The sequence below is a fragment of the Charadrius vociferus genome, unplaced genomic scaffold (assembly GCF_000708025.1).
Source record: "Charadrius vociferus isolate BGI_N301 unplaced genomic scaffold, ASM70802v2 scaffold110, whole genome shotgun sequence".
In the NCBI taxonomy this organism is placed as follows: domain Eukaryota; kingdom Metazoa; phylum Chordata; class Aves; order Charadriiformes; family Charadriidae; genus Charadrius; species Charadrius vociferus.
The window spans coordinates 2,067,775-2,086,783 of record NW_009646761.1 but is presented as its reverse complement, the minus strand read 5'-3'; the positions used below and the strand labels follow the sequence as shown (position 1 = coordinate 2,086,783).

At 41.3% G+C, this 19,009-nt stretch overlaps 1 protein-coding gene across 2 annotated transcripts in view; it reads right to left on the bottom strand.

Annotated features, from left to right (window-relative positions):
* Positions 1 to 19,009, bottom strand: part of FARP1 (FERM, RhoGEF (ARHGEF) and pleckstrin domain protein 1 (chondrocyte-derived)) — a 168,844-nt gene that overhangs the window by 55,505 nt on the left and 94,330 nt on the right. For both annotated transcript variants that reach the window (XM_009891776.1, XM_009891784.1), the window contains exons 2-7: positions 14,915 to 15,019; positions 10,334 to 10,376; positions 9,142 to 9,220; positions 6,636 to 6,733; positions 1,806 to 1,920; positions 498 to 645 (exon numbers count right to left, since the gene is read on the bottom strand). In XM_009891776.1, coding sequence (XP_009890078.1) covers positions 498 to 645; positions 1,806 to 1,920; positions 6,636 to 6,733; positions 9,142 to 9,220; positions 10,334 to 10,376; positions 14,915 to 15,019 — 588 coding nt within the window. The remainder of the gene's footprint in view (positions 1 to 497; positions 646 to 1,805; positions 1,921 to 6,635; positions 6,734 to 9,141; positions 9,221 to 10,333; positions 10,377 to 14,914; positions 15,020 to 19,009) is intronic.

The window sequence follows — 19,009 nt, the reverse complement described above, 5'->3', positions numbered from 1 at the left end:
AAGATTCATGGATTCAGCAAAGGTAGAATGGCGAAGGCTGATCAAGAAAATTGTAAAAACTCTGACAAAGTAATGCTACAGAGAGCTTACATTCACTTCTTACATCCTTCTCCGTGTGCTCCAGTTGTCTGCTGTTTTATTTGTCCCTGCTTTACACCCATTTAGTATGCACCATGCCTGCAAGACCTACCTGCTCCTATATGTAGGAGGTGTCAGCATGACCGACTTGCGAATTGTGAGCTGTGGATCAGTTTGCATCTTGAACAGCACATTGTGGCTGCAGATGGAGTTCTACCCTGTGCATGCAAACAGGGTAAGAGTCCCTGGAAGTGAAGGACCTAATGCAGCTATAAAAGGTTTAAGGTCACTGTTAGAAAAAATTTGGAAGTTCCTGAATGTTCTCAACCGAATTCTTTTAGACATGGTTGAGGTCTTGAATTCTTATTGCTGTAAGAAATCTCTCTGCTTTACAAAGTTATGTTCTGAGCCGCTCTAACCTGAAACACCAGAATGCCTGTGTTGGCAACAGCCAGGTTGATTTTTGTCCCTTCCCTGTCCTTGGCTGGATGCAAGCGTATTCCATACATCTCCAGACGACGAGCAATCTCCAAAAGCTGGAAGTCAGACTCTGCTGGTGTCTGTCCCCTTGAGAAAGAAAACAGAGAAGACACACTAATTCTTCACACCTTTTAATAGAGATCAGCAGGCCCTTCAGAGAACAAAGAGACATTTCATCAAACAGACTGAAACCTGTCAGAGGTATCATATCAGTATGGTTTATCTATGTCCCCAGATTTATATCAGCTGGAACAACAACTTTATCTTAGTCTAAACCAATACCAAAGAATCCACAGCTTTTACGATCCATTAGAAATTTTGACTACTCCAATTCTGAGACACCTGATACAGCTAGATTTTGAACCATTAACTTTAACAGAATTCACTACCTCTCTTTTTATTTTCCATTGGAAAAACATGCTATATTAAAAAAAAAAAGTAAACAGAAGTGTGTAATGACATTGTTCATTGTAAAAGTGAATGCAATACCAAAATGAAGTAAAACAGAAGACATGAAAACATTAACATAAATGTTGGGAATCGATAAGCACTAAGTTAATCACGATGAAATTATCCAAATGTTTTGATTATTACTGCTATAGAACTCCCTACCACTCATATCTAATTCAATGTAGCTCAAAACTAAATTGTTCAAGCCTTGAAGCATTCTTGACAGCCAAAAAATACCTTTTTATGACTTATCTGTAATTCTTTGAAATCTTCTTACTATTAGTCTTTTCTCCAGGCCTTCGGATACCTGTTTGCATCATCATCTTGAATCCTATTCCCCCAAATCCCTAATTCTGCAACCACTTTATGCTTTTCCTAAAACTATCATTAAAGCCCCTCTTCACCCATCTCTAAGTACAGCATGGAAACGTGAAAAAGCAATATTCAATGTCCTTGAAATCAAAGACTGCTGTCAGAAGTGCCTGACTGATCAGTCATCATTTGCAATCATACCTGCATGCACAAAATCAGCAATGAAGCATTTTGTATGAAACAGACTCTAAAATAATGGCATGCTTGAATGAATATCAAAATCAATTGCTCTTTAAACATCTTGTTATGATGACGGGAGAAAGGCAGGAGTAACCTTCAGGAAATTCACTGCATGTTTTTTGAGAAGTAACCTTTGAGAAAGTCAGAGGTCCAAATCTCTTTTGTACTTATGACCTAGCATATATTTACAGTTAGAACTACTCTAAAAGAAAAGGCAGCCCATAACAAGAATAAAAAAGTCTTACATGTGACTACGGTGAAATTCCATGATTTTGTCTTCTAGTGCTTCTTGCTGAGGTATATACTTGTTCTTCGCTAAGTGTTCACGATCTATGGTTTCATCAAAATCCCCAATCTCAGCTACAGGGAATTTTAAGAAAAGTCTATTAAAACATTGTATTAAATCTGAATTATTCAGGCAATCCAAAAGGCGCAGACAGCTGGAAGAGGGCAGAGAAGCAAATGTAGTTTCTTGCAAGCTGTGTCACGGTTTTATAATTCAGATTCCCACTATGGTATCTGCCACATATTCCCCCCTTCTCCTCTGTGTTAGTATCCGATATGTGAGAAGCGGCGCAAGGATTCTTCCCATCCACCCTAACCAAGTAAGTAGCTGTTGGATGCCAACAGAGCGAATGAAGCCACCACAGTGCTCCCTTGACTTGTGTGCAGGATGAGGGGGCAGATGGTAACGGGAGGATGGCACTAATTCAGCAGAACTCATCCATCGCTCAGGTGCCTTTCCCTGGAGCAGCAAGCACAAGCTTCCTTCCCAGGCCCACACCCCTCACTGTAATCTTCGGGGGAAAAATTGAAAAAAGATGGTTTTGTTTGCTTGTTTGAATGCAGGCATGTATTCCACCTCATGGGGTTATGAAACATTTGTCTTCCTCTAATTTTGCAGCAGTTTGAGACACATTCTGTCTCCCTCCTCCTCAAAGTTGCTCCCATCTGCTGCAGTTATTCAATAGCGTGTGTGCAACAGTATGTCACACCCACCTTCCATTTTGCAGCCCATTCAGTGAGATTTCCTTTTTTTTTTGGGGGGGGGGGGGGGGGGGTTTGTTTTTGTGGGGGGCGTGTGGGGTGGGGCAGGCAATCTATGTGTGGTTGCCAGATTACTATCTTGTTGCCTGCTATTCTTGGAATGCTTCTGAAAATCTCGCTGTTAGCTTTGTCACTGAATAGCGTAGCAGCCTCTACCTGCAAACCTGCTGGAATAATGGCAACAATGCTACAACAAAGGCTGCTACTCTAAAAATGTCAGGGAAATTAAAATGCAGTGCCCTCAAATTAAATCCAGGTTGCAGTCAGCACACTGTCGCACAGTTGACCTAGGATGTCACAGACCCCAAGCTCAGATCCTTGCCTCATCCTCAGCTCTGTCCAAAATAAGATGGTTTAGAAAAAAGAAAGGTTTCAGATGATGTTTAAAACACTGCAGGTTATTTCTGACAAAAGTTTGTGTGGGATCAGATGTACCTGCAAATGTGGAGGAGTAGCAATAACCTGGTGTAGGCAGGGAAGATGAGGACCAAAGCATCTGTGAATGACAGAGCAGTAACCCCTCAACCCAAATTGCCTGCAGCCACATGATGATTTTTTATACTTTGGAGATCAGAGGCGGAAAAGACTTGATAACTGAGACTGATTCCCACTCCCTCCCTTATCCCTTCTGCTGTGAACTATTCCTTGAGACAGTAAAAGTATTACAGAATCTTTGAGAATTCTCCTTTGTAAAATGTCCCTTTTGCCCCCATCTCAAGCAGCTCCCTCACTCCAGTTTTACTTACCCCAGTGTCACAAATCTTTAGGGTCCGTTTTTAACCCTAACTCAAATGCAAGGCAAGTTTCTCTTATTTAATGAAGCCACTAGGCCACCTAGATTTGCAACGCCTCAAATAACGTGGGCCTTGATTCTGTAACATGCAGTTCATACCCTGCATGTCCTTCTGCATGGATGGACTTAAACCACCTTCTGTAGGGCTTTCTTCAGAGCCAAGAGCACAGAAGACTCTTATTTCACCTCTACATGATTTCTATAATGTTCTCTGCATTTGTCAACTGCAAATCCATTATCAATTGTCCTCCTGGCTTTCAAGCTACTTCTCTTTTTGTTCTCTCTGACCTTGTACTCAACAGCTTTTCCTTCTCTCCTTAGCCCTCCTTTTCCACTTTAAATGCCCTTCTAGTAGCACTCTCTCTAGAATGAGAGGGAGTTATATTTTGAATATTCTCAGCCTCACATATAACTCTTCCTTAAAATCTTCTCATGTGTTTTAGCCAAAGACTGACTTCCACTGATACTCCCTTTTCTCTTATCTTGCAATTGCACTACACCACACTGTATTCTGTCTGCATTAGGACTTCTGATATGTCTAACACTTCATATTTCAGATCTTTTCCTTTAATCAGTCCATCATCTTACTTCACACACTACCTTTACTGCATTATTTGTGGTATCAAAGTGTCGTCTCACTTCTAACACCTTCTACAATGCTTTTAAGGTATTTTTAAATAGAATGTTTCAAATATAAATTTCATTCTGTAATATACATGCTAATTTAACAGAAGCCTATTTGCTGTTATATTATGATTTCATATAAATAGCAGTTTAAAACATTGACATAAGCTTGCATACATAATATAAGGGCCTCCTGGAATCAGATACGCCCCACGGAAACTGCTCGTAGACACAGCATCGATAAGACATACAATACCTAACCTCCTGCATTCTCAATCTTTCCGCTTTGATATCATTACTCTTATCAGCTGTCTAGTTTTATTTTGTTGCAGAGAAATATGTAATATTTTTGTAGCTACTGAACAGTAAGCCAGAGAGAAAATAAACACAAAGGACAGCCACGTGGGTAAAATACAGCTATAGACTCTTATCAGAGAAAATTTTTACTGAAAAATGTTCATGAGACACAAGACAGATAAATAAATGAGTCTCAAACTTCTAGCAGAGGTTTCTAGCAAATACTGTTACACAAAAAAGGGAGAGGGGAAAAAATGATTAACAGCAAAAAAAAAAAAAGGTCTAGCTTGCAGTCAGGAGATGGCAAGGGGAAGCAGCACTGCAGGTGCACCGTGAGGTACAACATCCCTCTGCCCAAAATGGCAGTTCAGATTCTGCGAATATTGTCTCACTTCTGCATGATGAATCTCTCACCTCTCTCCTTCTGACACGATGGAAAAATTCCAGTTTTCAGTATGGAAGTATCTTACCTTACTCTCCCCATAAGGAGAGTACTACTTGATGCCTAAAATCCCAGTTCAGAATCACGTTGCACCTCAAGCTCACAGCTGAAGGGGACAAAGAGCTAGAACAATTTCAAATGCATCATGATCATTTCCAGCAACTGAAGAAAATTATTTAATTCAACAGTATAATGCATCTGAGCAACATAAGAGCAATGGTGGTGATTTGCCATTTTTGCACACTTTGAAATGAATGCTTCTTGCTGGGCTGTATCAGTTTGTCAGGGGGAATGGCCCAGTGGATAATGGAGAAATTTTGAAAAAACACTAAATTAAATTTGAGTTTGACTCTGGAGAGAAGGGAAAGGGACAGCCTGTAAAGGTGAAAGGACATCCTCTATTTTATCCTCTTATGATGTTGCTATAGGAAAACAAGTTAGCAGTTGCACTTTGAGCACTTCAGACACCAGAGCTGTAGATGGTTCAGTGAAGAACTTAATAATAAGAGATGAGTAAGACACGAAATAGGATCTAAGTAGAAATCATAAGGAAAACAACATATAAAGTATGAGAGCTCAAGAGAAGATGATCATGAAGCTATACCTCAAATGAAGAGACACACATGCATTAGGGTGTCCTCTCCCCAACATCTTTCTTTGGTACACAGACATTTAGTAGGAAAGCTCACCCTCCTTTGTTACATGCAGTGTAACAAATGATACTGAATTTCCCCCAAATGATAAAGACTTTTTCTTCCTGAGATGAAGGAAAGTTAGAACTAGCTTAACTGAGGAAAGAATTACTGTCGGCACGCTGGACACTGTAATGGGAAAAACTAAAAGACACAGAAAGCTCACTAGCCAAGGATTTATATTTTTTTTTAAGCATGTGCTGCAAAAATACTCAGTTTTAAAAAGGTATGAGGAATACAGAATTTCACAGAGGCTGTTGTACAGCTTCTTATTGCTACTCAGTCACACTGTGCAGCGATGACGATGGCAAACAGAAACCCATGCAATACCTGTCTTTCCAACAGCAATTGATGAGAAACCGCCCTTACACTCAAACAGGCTATGACAAAGGATCATGAGATTTATCTATTCGTCACTAAAGAGCTTCTGAATGTCTTTATTGACTGCAATTCCCATACAACAGCCTTTCAGTGGAAATACGCAATACTGAATTGTACAATGACCATTCAAAACAACGGTCTATTGCAACCATTAAACATGCTACTAAGTTGTTTTACCTAATGTTATTCTCAAGATGAGTATCCATAAATTTTTGAAAAGGAAAATATACGGTGCCTTTCAAGTGATCTGGAAGCTAGAAGAAGCTTTGATGTGATGAACAAAGTTAATGTATGATTCTACTGAACAGTCTTATTATGCATACTTTGCAATTAAAAAAAAAAAGCTTAAAATCTGTTGCTGTTTTTTTCTTCCCTATCAGTTTCCTCTTAGGACTGTGATTTAGTCTGGCATTCTAAGCATGTTTATTTACTACATTCTCTAGACAGCATACAGATCTCCAGGAATTTGAATGCTCTGCTGACATGATACAAAGTATAACAAAACAGGAATTCAGAAGAATTCAACCTGTTTGCCAGTGACTGTGAAGTTTGCTTTTTGAATGATCCCAGGCAGACTATTGAATACAGTGCTTTAAAAATACAAATAGAGTGTCCAGGAGCTCATCTTTATTTGAAAGAGTAAATTATCTGTATTTGAATGCCATTATACAGAAACACAATAAATGGTCCATATGGCTTAAACCTGTGCCTACAGCAGATAGTAACAGGTAACCCAGCAAAGCATGTCCAACCAGTCATCCTGTTTATCCTCCTAGAAAGAAGAAAAAAAGGAACTTACACTGTACTATGTGCGAGATTAAGAGAGCAGTGCTGGTATCATTACAGGTTAGCCTTCCCTGTGCCAGGTCTTGCTTCACTTGCAATGCAAATAGGTACCTGCAAAATAAAAGTGAACAGAATCACACAAAGCACGAAGGAAAGAGGGGAAAGTAACGCCAACTCTGTTTTTGACTCCATGTTCCTTTCACTTTTTGGAATCTACAGAAGCGATGTGAATTTCCTAAGTTTAGAGGCTAAATACAACATAATAGATACTGTATTACAGCCATTAGAGTCTTACATGGTGGCTACTTTGCAGAACCAAGATATCTCTTTTTCTCTCTCCCTCCCTCCCTCGGAACCAGAGCAATGAGATCTGGAAGCAATATGACAGTGGAAGCAAATGTGACAGCTATTAAGTGCTCAGCAACCGCACAGCAAGCAGAACTAGATAACGAAGCTGCTTGCAACTATGAAGAAATGCCAGATTAACCAGTGATTTGAAGTTATCAGTTAGTTCTTGTAGAACACAAGGAAAACTCTAAACTTTCGCCTTGGCACTCACCTAGAAATGAGGAGCAAGATCTCGATTGAACAACTCTAGCTAGCTCTGATACTTTTGTGGCCCCATTACCCGCACCACGTGTGCAACAGCCATTTTTAACATATTCTCTTCCAACCCATCTCAGCCATAGGGCACACAGGGCAACTCTACACAGACAGTTTAAGTGCAGCGACATCACAGGTCAACATTATTTCAACATTTAAATTCCTTCTATCTTCAACAGGAATTGAAACTGCTTAGTTCTACTCAGCATCAAATTCTTCCCTAGAAAAAATACAACCTAGCAGGAAACCTGGATTGGTTAGACACCTTAAAAAGCCTTCCAAAGACCGCAGCTCCTTTGGAGAACTCATACTAGGATCTCAATAGTTTTTATTAGGTTCAGTGAAAAGCTCTCACTTGAACAGTAAATTTCTCAGTTGGGAGATACAGGTAAATTAAATGAAAAGGGCAAGCTGATTTAAGGAGTAGGGAAATATACACAGTACATGAAACAATATAGCAGATCTAAATAACGTCCTTTTGAAACCTGCAGACATCTGCTTACCCATACAAATTTTACCCTAGTAGAAGAATATAGCACAAAAGTGTTGTATTCTCTGCTTCTGCACGTGATGAAGCTGTTCCCTGTGGATATGCTTTCACATCCTACACACTGTTGTGTACATATATTCAAATTCCCTAGCATGCACATTTAAAATCTAACAAAAAAAAAAAAATCATTAGGATTCAGAGACACATCTCCAGGTGCAGAAAGAGATCACCAAAAATCAATTTACAGTTCACGTATTAAGCAACTGATACACAGAATATCTATTTGGAAACTCACGTTGTGAGTTTTCATTCATCCCTTTATTGTTTTACTAAGTCTTTCAAGTAAATATTCCTTCTTCCTACCCCACTTTTCTACTTTTCTCTGTCCAGGCCAGCAAGAGATATAAATCATTTCTTTTTTTTTTTTTTCATTCCATTGCTCTATTATCAAAATAAAATGAGACAGAGATAAACACAGAGTATCACAAAGGAGGACTTGTTCTTTACAAAGCAGGTGATAAGGACACAAGAACTCTTTGTAAAAGAGGCCTTCATCTTGTGGCAAGGTTGAAAATAAAAACTAATAGTGAAAACATTGAATTAGAATGGAAACATGTAATTAAAAATAGCAACACTGTAGATCAGAAAGAGTTGAAAAGTTTCAGTGAAGAAATATTGCAACAAAATGTTTCTGAACATACAGGAAGGACCTGCTAATGGAGAAGATCCTTAATAAGTGCTTCATTTACATATTTACTCACAGAGAACTATGGCTCTCTATGCCAAATGCAATGTGAAATTCAGAGCTTAAATGAAGTTTTTGAAATGCACTGAATATAAACACCTTTAAGATACTCTTTCTGCATATGTGTGTATCTTTCTCTGCCTTCATTTTACTTTTCATTTTACTCCCTCTCCTTTCCATTTCTTCATCTGTGAAGTCACACTCCCACCCATGTAAACCTTTGTCGTTTGCACTGGCTGTATGAACAGGGTCCCCTACCTGCTACAACCGGGCAATTGATGCAAAACAACTCTCACCCAAACGTGGGTGCAGAGTCGCACACATCCCTCAGCAGAGGAGTGCTCCAGGGCACCAACACATGCCTTAGTCAGGTCCCTTCCAACACCACCGCCAAAGGGGGCTGGAGAACTCTGCTGCTGAACTGCCTTCTCTTGGGGTAAGCAAAGCTCTCCCAGGGCCCCAAATCCAAGGGGGCAAAGGACTCCTGCACTTTGCAGAACCTCTCAGCACAGACTACAACAGGACCTATTCTCCAGGTACGTTCAAGGTCGGGGCAAATAACATCGAGCTAATAGTAAAAGGCAGGCATCGATCCTCACCCAATCATCTCAAATTCCATGTTCTGCCCTCTGTCCACCAGTGATTTAATAAAATATAAAAAAAAGTCATGCAGCTACTAACCTTGTCAGTTCCTCCTGCAGCTGAGCATGGTCAGGTGGGAAAAATTTTACCACAAATTTTACAACAACGTGCTTCGGTCCTAGGGGAAATGTCAAAGGAAGTTAGTGAGCATCAGTAACATGCTGGCCAAATTTTGTTACGCAGAATGATGTACAAGGGATGACTCATGGAACCCGAAGTGCATACATACATGCTAACCTTTCATCCTCTGACAGTATTTGGGTTATTTAGAGATTGCACAATAAAATTTACACACAATAAAAGACAGCGGTAACTTGGAGGAATACTTTGCCAAAACCGAGTCTGGTTTTAGTAATTACATCAGTTGATCCAATAAATTATATTATGTGTGTCTATTTTCCTTGCTTCAGAAAAGAATGGAGCTAAAATACTCTATTTTTCAAGTTCACTAGCAAATTACTATTTCTGTTTCAACAGCAGCACATTTGTTCTGACTCTTACAAGTATGACCAGTGACAAAAGGAGCGATGCATCTCTCTCTCGTGAGATGAAGAGATGCCAGAGCACACACTCCAACTAATATGACCAGAGAGGCACCTAGAAAAACTTAATCTCAATGGCAAAGCTCAATAAATTAAGAACTCTGCTGATATTTGACAGAGAAAGAAAATCACCAAAACCTTTCCTGTTCACTTCTACTCTTCCCAGAGCTGATGACTATTTACAAAATTCCTTTCGGCTCCTGCCACCCACCATAACTTTCCCTGATGTCCCTAATTCAACTGTTTCCTCCTCTTGGTCTCAGACAGTTCCAAGTTTTGCAGCAGTCCCAGAGAGCTCCAACATATTTGCTAGCTCCTTCCCAGCAATAACCTCTTCCTGTTCTTTTTCTTTTATCCTGATTACCGCTACCTTTTGGCAATGTGTTCTTCCTTTAATCCTTCTTTTACTGCGTGCTTTTTTTCTCTACAAAACCGTTTCCTCCATTGCCATCACCTCCTATTCCAGTGACTGACTAAACCTCTGTCTCCTACTGTGTCAGCCCCTTCATATGTTCGTGTGACATAATTTCACAGCACACGCAGTACATCTTGACAGACCAGAAATAAAAAATAATCCAAACAAAATTCAGCGAAGAAAGTTGAGAAGATAAAGATCCCAATTGACAGAGTCCTCATTTATTGAAGTACTCTCAGACTCACAAAATAAATGACAGCAAGGAAGTACTTACTTCTAATCTGTTTCATAACAGGCTTCAAAAGATCAAGCCACACCTGAAAACAAAAGAAGGTGGTGTTACCATCTCTGAACTGCTTGCAAAGGAGCATTTCTCATTGCACTACTTAGATTACCTGTTACTTTAGTTTTTCCAGGGCGGTCATCATGCTCTCCCTAACCGTATGTGGTGGTTTCCCTCCCCAAAACTCTGGAAGATGCTCAGGAAACAGCACTGTTAACGGGTTGTCACCATGGCACAGCTTTTGAAGCAGTACAGATTCAGAGAGCTGAGAAACAGTGAGGAAATGTCCCCCTCAGTTGTCTCAGATACCAACAATCACAGCACGTTCGGTTAGGAACCATTCATTTTGTGGAAAGAACAACTGAAATAAGGAGTTCAGAAAAAGACGGTCCTACGCTGTTGTTGTGGTCCTCACCCGAATTAATCTCCAGAAAGGCAACTGAAGAGGCTGGTGCTTGCCTTTGAGCTGGGAATGCTGTGCAAATGGAGAAAGGAGAAGGTGGCAACCTCCTGGTTTTGGGGACCCAACAGGAGTCCCACTGTGAGCTCTCTTGGGTGGCCCCACGGAGATAAAGGAGTCTCCATCCCACGACCACCACCTGGGGGAGGAATGTCCTTGCAGGTCAAGGCCGTGAGGCAGACACAGTGCAAAGCGCGGGCAGGAGGAAGATCACTTTATAGCTGTGTAATATTTTCTCTTTTCTGAAGACCTGGGAAGTTCAAGCCTAGGCTTTCTTAACTGGGGGCAGTGTAACTTCTGCATATAACTTACTTTCATCTGGTCTTTAACACCCCATTTTTCAGGATGGGGTGTGGATCTTCCGTTCGGCTCTCAAAAGAGCAGCAGTGTGTGGAAATACAGTTTTCGGAGCCTAAACCCCCGTCCTGCAGTCTCAGTCAGAAGGGCCTGGGCAAAATGTTTTGGAAAGCCGAGGGACAATCACGCAGAAGGTAAAAGCCAGACAACTTGCAGGGCCTGGAGAAGTGAGACAGCTCACAGTCCTCAGCCGGTAACTAACTGTGCCCAAGATTAGTATTTTGTTATCTCACTAAATTGCACGGAGCCTCTCTTGGAGACGTCTGGAATTTGTGGAGGAACAGCCTACAACCACCACAAAGGTTAAAGCCATTAAAAAACAAATTAACCAAGTCTTCCTCTAGAAAAAGAATATGTACTGAAATGAACACATCTTTGACCTTTAATAATTTTAGATTATGCAGAGACTGAAACATCCTCAAAATATCCATTTTAGAAAATCACCTGAGAAGCCAGACAGGAACAGGCCTGTATTGCTGCTTTAGCTGCTCCAATGCTGTTTGCTATTTTCATCATTACTAATATGAGTGCTTCCAATTAGCAAAGACCTCACATTCTTGCCCATTCATACCCACCAATGTTTCTCAATGGAATTTTTTTTTATGTTTCTCAGCCTATGAAAGTCTTTTTTTCTGAAGGGCTAAAGAAACTTGGTTATCCAAGAACAGGAATACAGTGTTTAGCACACGTTAAACTGGTTTTGACACTTTTTGGCATTTCAGTAACTTAAAACTGTTTTGTTTCAGAAAGCTGGCACGAACATAATCTGCAACGAAGGTCAAGCACTTTGCCAAGTTTAGTGGGAAAAAAACCCAAACTTGAATATGAAACAGTCAGTTTACAAGAACATGGGAGTAATGTGTTTTACTTGACACACACACAAAAAATCTCTCTCTCCCTCCAGTGAGAGTGTATGATACAGCGTGAGCACAGAAGTGCGTCATTCATTTTTCCACTTTCTCAATCATCCTACAAGCAAGTTACAACACCCTTGACCAGACTGCTGGATACTAGAAATGTGTGTATTGAATGTGTGTAGGGAGGAAGGTGGGTCAAAGCGAAGACCTTACCACTATCACCAAACCTGGGCAATCAAACCTTACGCATCACGCAACTCCCACCCTGTATCTAAACACAGCCAATCCGAGACTGGTTTATAAACTGGAAATGAAAAATAGAGTGAGGAATCAGTTAAGATGTTTTCAATTTTCCCCAGAATTACAAAGGCTAGATCATTTATCTTTTAAACAAAGTCTGGCATTTGGCGAGTGACTGGATTTCAGCAGCTGGAGAATTGGGGCAGACATCAAGTGTGATGAAACTCCGTGAAGCCTCAGGCTTGGCAACAGTGCCTCGCTTCTCCTTGTCCCAGCAGTAAGTGAAGCCCTCAGACCCTCCATGTTCACCTCCCATGCAGATCTTTTCTGCTACATGCACAGCATGCTTGAGCATATACAGCTGCCACCTTGACATACAACTGTCCATATGTCAGATACGAGGTCTGGAGCCATGTACATTGAAACACAGCTGAACTGTGAATATATGACTTCACCTACATTTGATTACATCCAAACAAATACATTCTAAATATTTATTTTTCCTTTTACATTGCACTCTACATTGGAAAAGCAAGTCATTCTCTTCAAATGATATGAACGTCATGTTTTATATGTTTATATGAATGTGTGTTTTATTTCTCAGACACACCATTAACTGTGATTTATTTTTTTATTTGCATAATGCTTGAGCTCTACATTATGGCCATTATGAAGCTCAGAAAGTTTTAAACCCCACAGGAACATTCACCTCAACTGTATGACATAAACTGGTTTCTGCAATGTAAGTGTAAATATTACTCTCAGAGTGCTGCTCCACATTGAAACGATTCATAATCAAATCTCCTGCTTCAGAGTTTCTGTGAATTGCTTTTAGGTGGTTGAAGGCATTACTTCCACTGAATCTCACCATTCTTAGGGCACAGCTGACTAGATGTGGGCAAGATTGGGGGATCTTCCCCTTTTTCAGAAGCAAACCAGCAGGAACACGGACTGGTGCTCTCAGATACGTGGCTCATATTTCCTTTTGCAAGAGTAGGGGTGAGGTACCATGCTCAATGCACGGAGGCATTTTCCTTCAGGTCAAACAGGCAACAGCCTTAGGGGGTTTTCTCCACTTTCCTCTTCATCAGAGCCCTGCCTCCCCCCGCACTGTGATTGTCTGGACATATTTCCAGCCAATCAGTTCCTGCCACTACCAGGGTCTCAGGCACTGGCAGCCCCTCAGTCTCTCCTGTGTTCTGCCTCAAGCAAATAAACCGTTTTGTTTTCAAAAGACTGAAAACTTTTAGTTTACTTCAGGTCTCTGAGCAAAACAGAGGGTCATCTATTTGAAACTTAATGACCTGTGAAGTCGAAAAGGTCGATCAAATGACCTTCTCTATTTTCTAGAAAACTATAAAGCAACTGTATATACACAAGGCATTAGGATTTCTTTCAGCTTTACATACATACACCAGGAATGTCTGTTTGTCATTATTAACATGGCTACATGGACCCTCTGTTGTAATAGTACTGTACAGTTGCACTGTTCTGAAGAGTTATGTTAAGCTCTCAAGTCACCTAAAGCATTGGCCAAGGATATCTGGCAGAATATGAAACTTTCTAGTAAACTGCTTCCTGTAAATCCAGGAGCAAACTGTGAAGCAGATCACTTTTAAAGATTGCTATCCATTTTTTAAAATTTCCTCTTCAATTACAGTTAGCCTAAAACATTATGACCACTAGTGTTCTGTTTTAGTGTCTATGTAAGCCTGCACTAAGGCATGACAACAGATTACTGCAGCAGCAGATAAATCCTCTTTTGTTTCTTTTGTTAAGAAATATTGCTCCTTACAGAAATTTTATATAGATGGACAGAAAATACGTTTTTTTTTTCTAATTGCCCAAAGTCATCTCCTTTAGGTCAGCCAGGCTATTGGTGCAGAATTCACTGAACAGGCAAGAAATCCAGTGTACACCAGAATGTACTGGTCAAACAATCCAGGTAACTAGGACACATGCTAGTAAGTCACACAGTAACTCTAAAGTAAATTAAACTTCAGAAAGAAAGTCATTAGAGACTGAGAAGTCATTAGCCTTTGGCTTTCTCTGCTACATGATACTGCTTCTACCCTAGAAGTATTAGTGCAATGCCTGAAGGTTGCTGGCAGCTGTTCTGAGTCCAAAGTGTCAGGACCAGGACACCTGTCTGTGCCACACTGCTCCCCAGACAGGACTTTAATCAATTTATTAGTTTTTTTGTTCTTGATTTCTTTTTTATTAACCTCATTATATTTTATCTATCTATTTTCTTGCCCCACAATGTTTTTCATGGAACTATGTCACAATCATTGCATCTTCTCTGTCTGCAGAGAAAGATTTTACTACTCCCGCACTGCAAATTAAGCAGGACTGTAAAATCAGAGTTGAGACTCTGCAACAGTCCAGCCTTTGGCTTCTCTACTGCAACTGATAAAGATAAAATGCTTTTCCAACTTGTGTGTGAATTGGCTGCTACTTTCAACACAGATGAAATCTGACAGGAGTAATCAGGTTTTAAAAACATTTCTTCAAGCAGGCAAGAACATTTTTTAAAGAGAGTCCTTTTTTTCTTTTGGAGATTGAGGATCAAACATAACTTGTAAGTAAGGAGCAGGAGGAGAAAGTAACAGCGTGTATGTAGATGAAAATCAGCTGAAAATTAATCCTGTTACATACCATCATCTTTTTATGATCTGGAAACTCAAGGCCAAAATAGTCGCCTTCAACAAGGTTCAGGTGGTTGCAAACAGCATCATGCAGAACTTTCCCTGGAGCTCTTTGCTGTAAGAGGAAAAGAAAGCCTAGGGTTACAAAGATGCTTTTAATTAGTGGCAGAAAAATTACTATGCTAAGAAATTGTCCAACAAACAACACTGTCAAAACAGTTTACAAAATCAGTGGATATTCCAACCATACCCACAGGGCAATTGACAATAATTGCACTGGTTTTAAAGCTACAGAAAATATCCGTCCGTCCATGGATGGCAGCTCAGAATCCATCTTTAGTGCATTTTTATTTTTGAGGGAAAAATACCATGAAATAGAAGAGGTAGAAGTGGGGAACTTGGGATAGAGTTTTCTTATGTCTGCCAAGGCCAATTTCTACTGTGAATGTCACAAGATAGCTATTTCCTCCTACGGCCCTTCAAGCCATGTCAGGTGGTGCTATGTACATCTGCATACCACATAGGGAAACCAAAATGTTCAGTGACAGACCTGTCATACAAAACACAAGCGTCTGAGGGTTTGCTGGAGACCGCCTGATACGCAACAGGCTCAAGTCCTGGGTTCTGACCTCATATGGGCTTATCCCAAGCCTCCTGCTGTGAGGCACCCAGGCTGGTCCAGGCCCATCTGTGCCACCCTAACACAGTTGAGTGATTCGGAGGAGTCAAGAGCAAGCGTTTCCTTCCACGCACAGAAACTCTTCCTTCTATAAAGACCAGATGTTCTAGCCCAATATTACCTCCCAGAGCCCACCGCTTTGCTGATTGTAAGGATTCTTCTCATCAGCACGCCAGTTAAATCCACACAGGCAGCAAATACTGTAAATTACAGCTCACCAGCAAGTCTTCAGCAAAAAACACTGTTTCTGTATAAAAAGGGCAATCACCGAAATCAAATATTTTTGTTCCTTGGACAAACGCACCTGTTTTAACTCGAGAGGCTCTGAAACACTGATCTCCACTCACTTCAGAACAAATAACAACCCATCAAACTGCACAAACTCCAGTTACAAGAGACCCATCACACCCCAGACAAGTGCCCTTGCACTCAACCTACAGATTGGCCCTTTTCTCATCCGCCCAGTAAATAATTACTAGAGCAAAATAAAACAGCAGTAACCAAGTGAAGAAAAGAAAACCATTAGAGGCGGGTAGTCTGGCCCTCCTGGCTCAAACCTGAGCCTGAGCCCAGGTCCTGTCATCTCCAGGCGGTGCCCATACCAACAGGCTACTTGCTGATGGGCAGCTCCGCAATCCTACCTTCTCCCAGATGTGTCACCGCGGAATTTGGTCTCTGTTTCACAGGGATACCAAAAAACAAATCCCCAGTTTTTTCCCCACCTTGGGCAATACCTGGTTTTCAGCCACAGCCCTAGGTACAAAGAATCTTTCCAAAGGCAATTATATTTAACATTGTCTCATACGAATTGCGAAAAGTAAATAGCCAGTCGCGAGGCTTACACCAGAGAAATCAAAAGGATAATGTTTTTCTAGGGAAGACACAAGATATATGTGCCACCACAGCGGTGCTGTCACCCTGGTGATGCAGGACACAACGACCGAACCCTTCAGCGATGGCTGGTCTTGAAAGAAGGGGAAAGCCAAGCTCGCCTCCCCAAGAACTTGCTGAGCGGGTTTTTGCCCAACATACTCCCAGTGCCTGTAACAGATCTATGCCACCAGGAAGCAATGTCCACTTGGATTATTTTATTAACTGTTTGTTGATGTTAGCGACAGAAAAAAATTAGCCTCATTAATATTGTCAGAAAACACATCAAGAACAATTGCATATAGAAGTACTGAGCATTTAAAACTTCATAGCCAACCTTGCAATAACTAAAATAATTCATACCAAAATGCCAGATAAGAGGATACACAGAGGGCAAGGAAAAAAAAAGACATCTATTTTTCTAGGCACAACACTGGTGTGATGCCATCCAAAATAAATCTCAAGTGCAAACAAATTTGAATGCACTCACTTCATGTTCTCCAGCTTCATTAAACCAAAAGCAGCCCTGACGATCACTGCGCAGCCTGCACCGGCCATCACGCCTCGTGTGTCAGTTCTAACAAAAAGCTTCCCACGTTTTCCACTCCATCTATCGCCATACATAGGCACATCCAAACATATATTGTCTCTTAATGAAAGAGCTTCCCAGTAAGCGCATTTTGTTGCAGGCAATAGAAAGACTTTGGGTCTAGCATAATAACGATATTAGTTTACTGCTCTGAAAATACACCTACAAATGATTTAGAAACTTCGGGCAAATGCTCCAGTTCCCAGAGTAGTCTCAGGCCTCCTCAGTTTGGCTGGGGCCACGAGAATGGAAGGACAGGTTTAACAGCCATCTGCAGAGCAAGAGGCAGAGGATACTTGCTTTCATCCTTGTGTACAACCAGAAAAAATGGAAGAGTGCCTCTGTATATGTATATATATGTCTTACTAAAGTACCCAATGGACACGTGTCTGACAAAGACCAAACCCCATCGTTCCTGCCAAGAAAAAACAGGTGACTCTGGGAGCATGGAGATTTTTTGACCAACAGGAAAAAAAACAGAGTGCCCACCTGCGTTACCACACCACCCAAGGTTAGCTGAGGAGAGCAAACCTGTCTGATCTCACACCATGAGTAAAAGCATCTGATTAAAACCTGCTGAGGGTTTTCACTACCTAAAGTTTTTTTTTTTCTTACATGCATTTAGACGATGAAATGGCATTCTTGTAGCATTTATGTCACTTGGCATTTTCTCTGGAGTGTGCCTTGGTAACATGAAATGCTTCTTACTCAAGTATTAGTAAATGAGATTATTATTCAGAACTCATCTTAGCTTTGATCAGTCTACCTCAAAATAAAATCTGACAGTTTATTCAAAGGAAATACTGTGCATATAAAATCTGCTGAGATTTAGAGCCTGATGACACTCTGGTCTTGCAGGACCAGAAGAAGTAGTACAACATCCACAAAAGCAGGAACTTTCCAGTCTCACAGAGATGTTGATTCAGTGAAGTTCCATGACATCCCTACTAAAAAATTTAAACACAATAAATTAATATTTCAGTCCGCTGGGTATGGAAGCAAACCAGCAGTCACTCAGGTCACAGCAAACACGAGCTGACAGAGGAAGCATTCAGGAATGAGTGCGCCACACCGATGACATCATCTGTAGCCAACAGTCACGTCTGACTTGAACGTGGTTACAAGGCTTATGGGACAACACAAAATTTCCCCAGAACTTGGAAGACATTTTCCAACCATCAAGCGTGGCCCTGCTGCCATGCCTCTGACAGTGAGCACAAGGCAAGCTCCGCCAGCTCCTGCCCCACAGCTACACCCACGTCCCACGAGCCACAGCTTGAACACTCTCCCTGCTCAATGCTGGCACAGGTCTGACCCATGGGGGCCCATGAGCCCCCCAAAATAGCTACGCATGCATGTACGGTTGCAGGGTGGGGAAAGGCTGCACTACAGCCTATGCTATAGGAGGGCCTTTCCCTGCCACAGTGAGAAAGCACAGGCCCGCTACATGACCATCATGAAAGCCTCATACACTAGGATGAGGAAAGGTCATCAACATGGCCAAACATGGAGGACATGGGAAAGGAGAGCCAGGAGACCTGTCTCCTGCTCTCCCTGAGCATCATTGAATGAGAGCGCGCACCAGGGAGGGAAAAAACTGCCCTGAAGGTGAAGATAAAAGGAGGAGAACCAGGCATGCAAGTGGGACATTGGTGTGGAAGCTGCCACGATGAAGGCTGGTGGCAAGACTATACCTCCAGATCATTCGCTACCACAGATGCCACACCATAAGGTAGCGAGGGAAAGGAAAGAGTACGGTACACTGGTGGAAGGTCCCATGCAACACCCGGGAGCTGGGAAGCAGCTTCAGTGAGCAGCAGTCCCCTGCTCCTGTTTTTGTTGACAGCCAGATTCTTGTATAATCAATGAAGAAATACTGCAGCTCCAAGGGTAGTTCCTCCTACCCCAAAACTGCCATCTGAGCACGCTGGCAGTGATTTTTTTCCTTAGCAATCCAGTTGTACTCT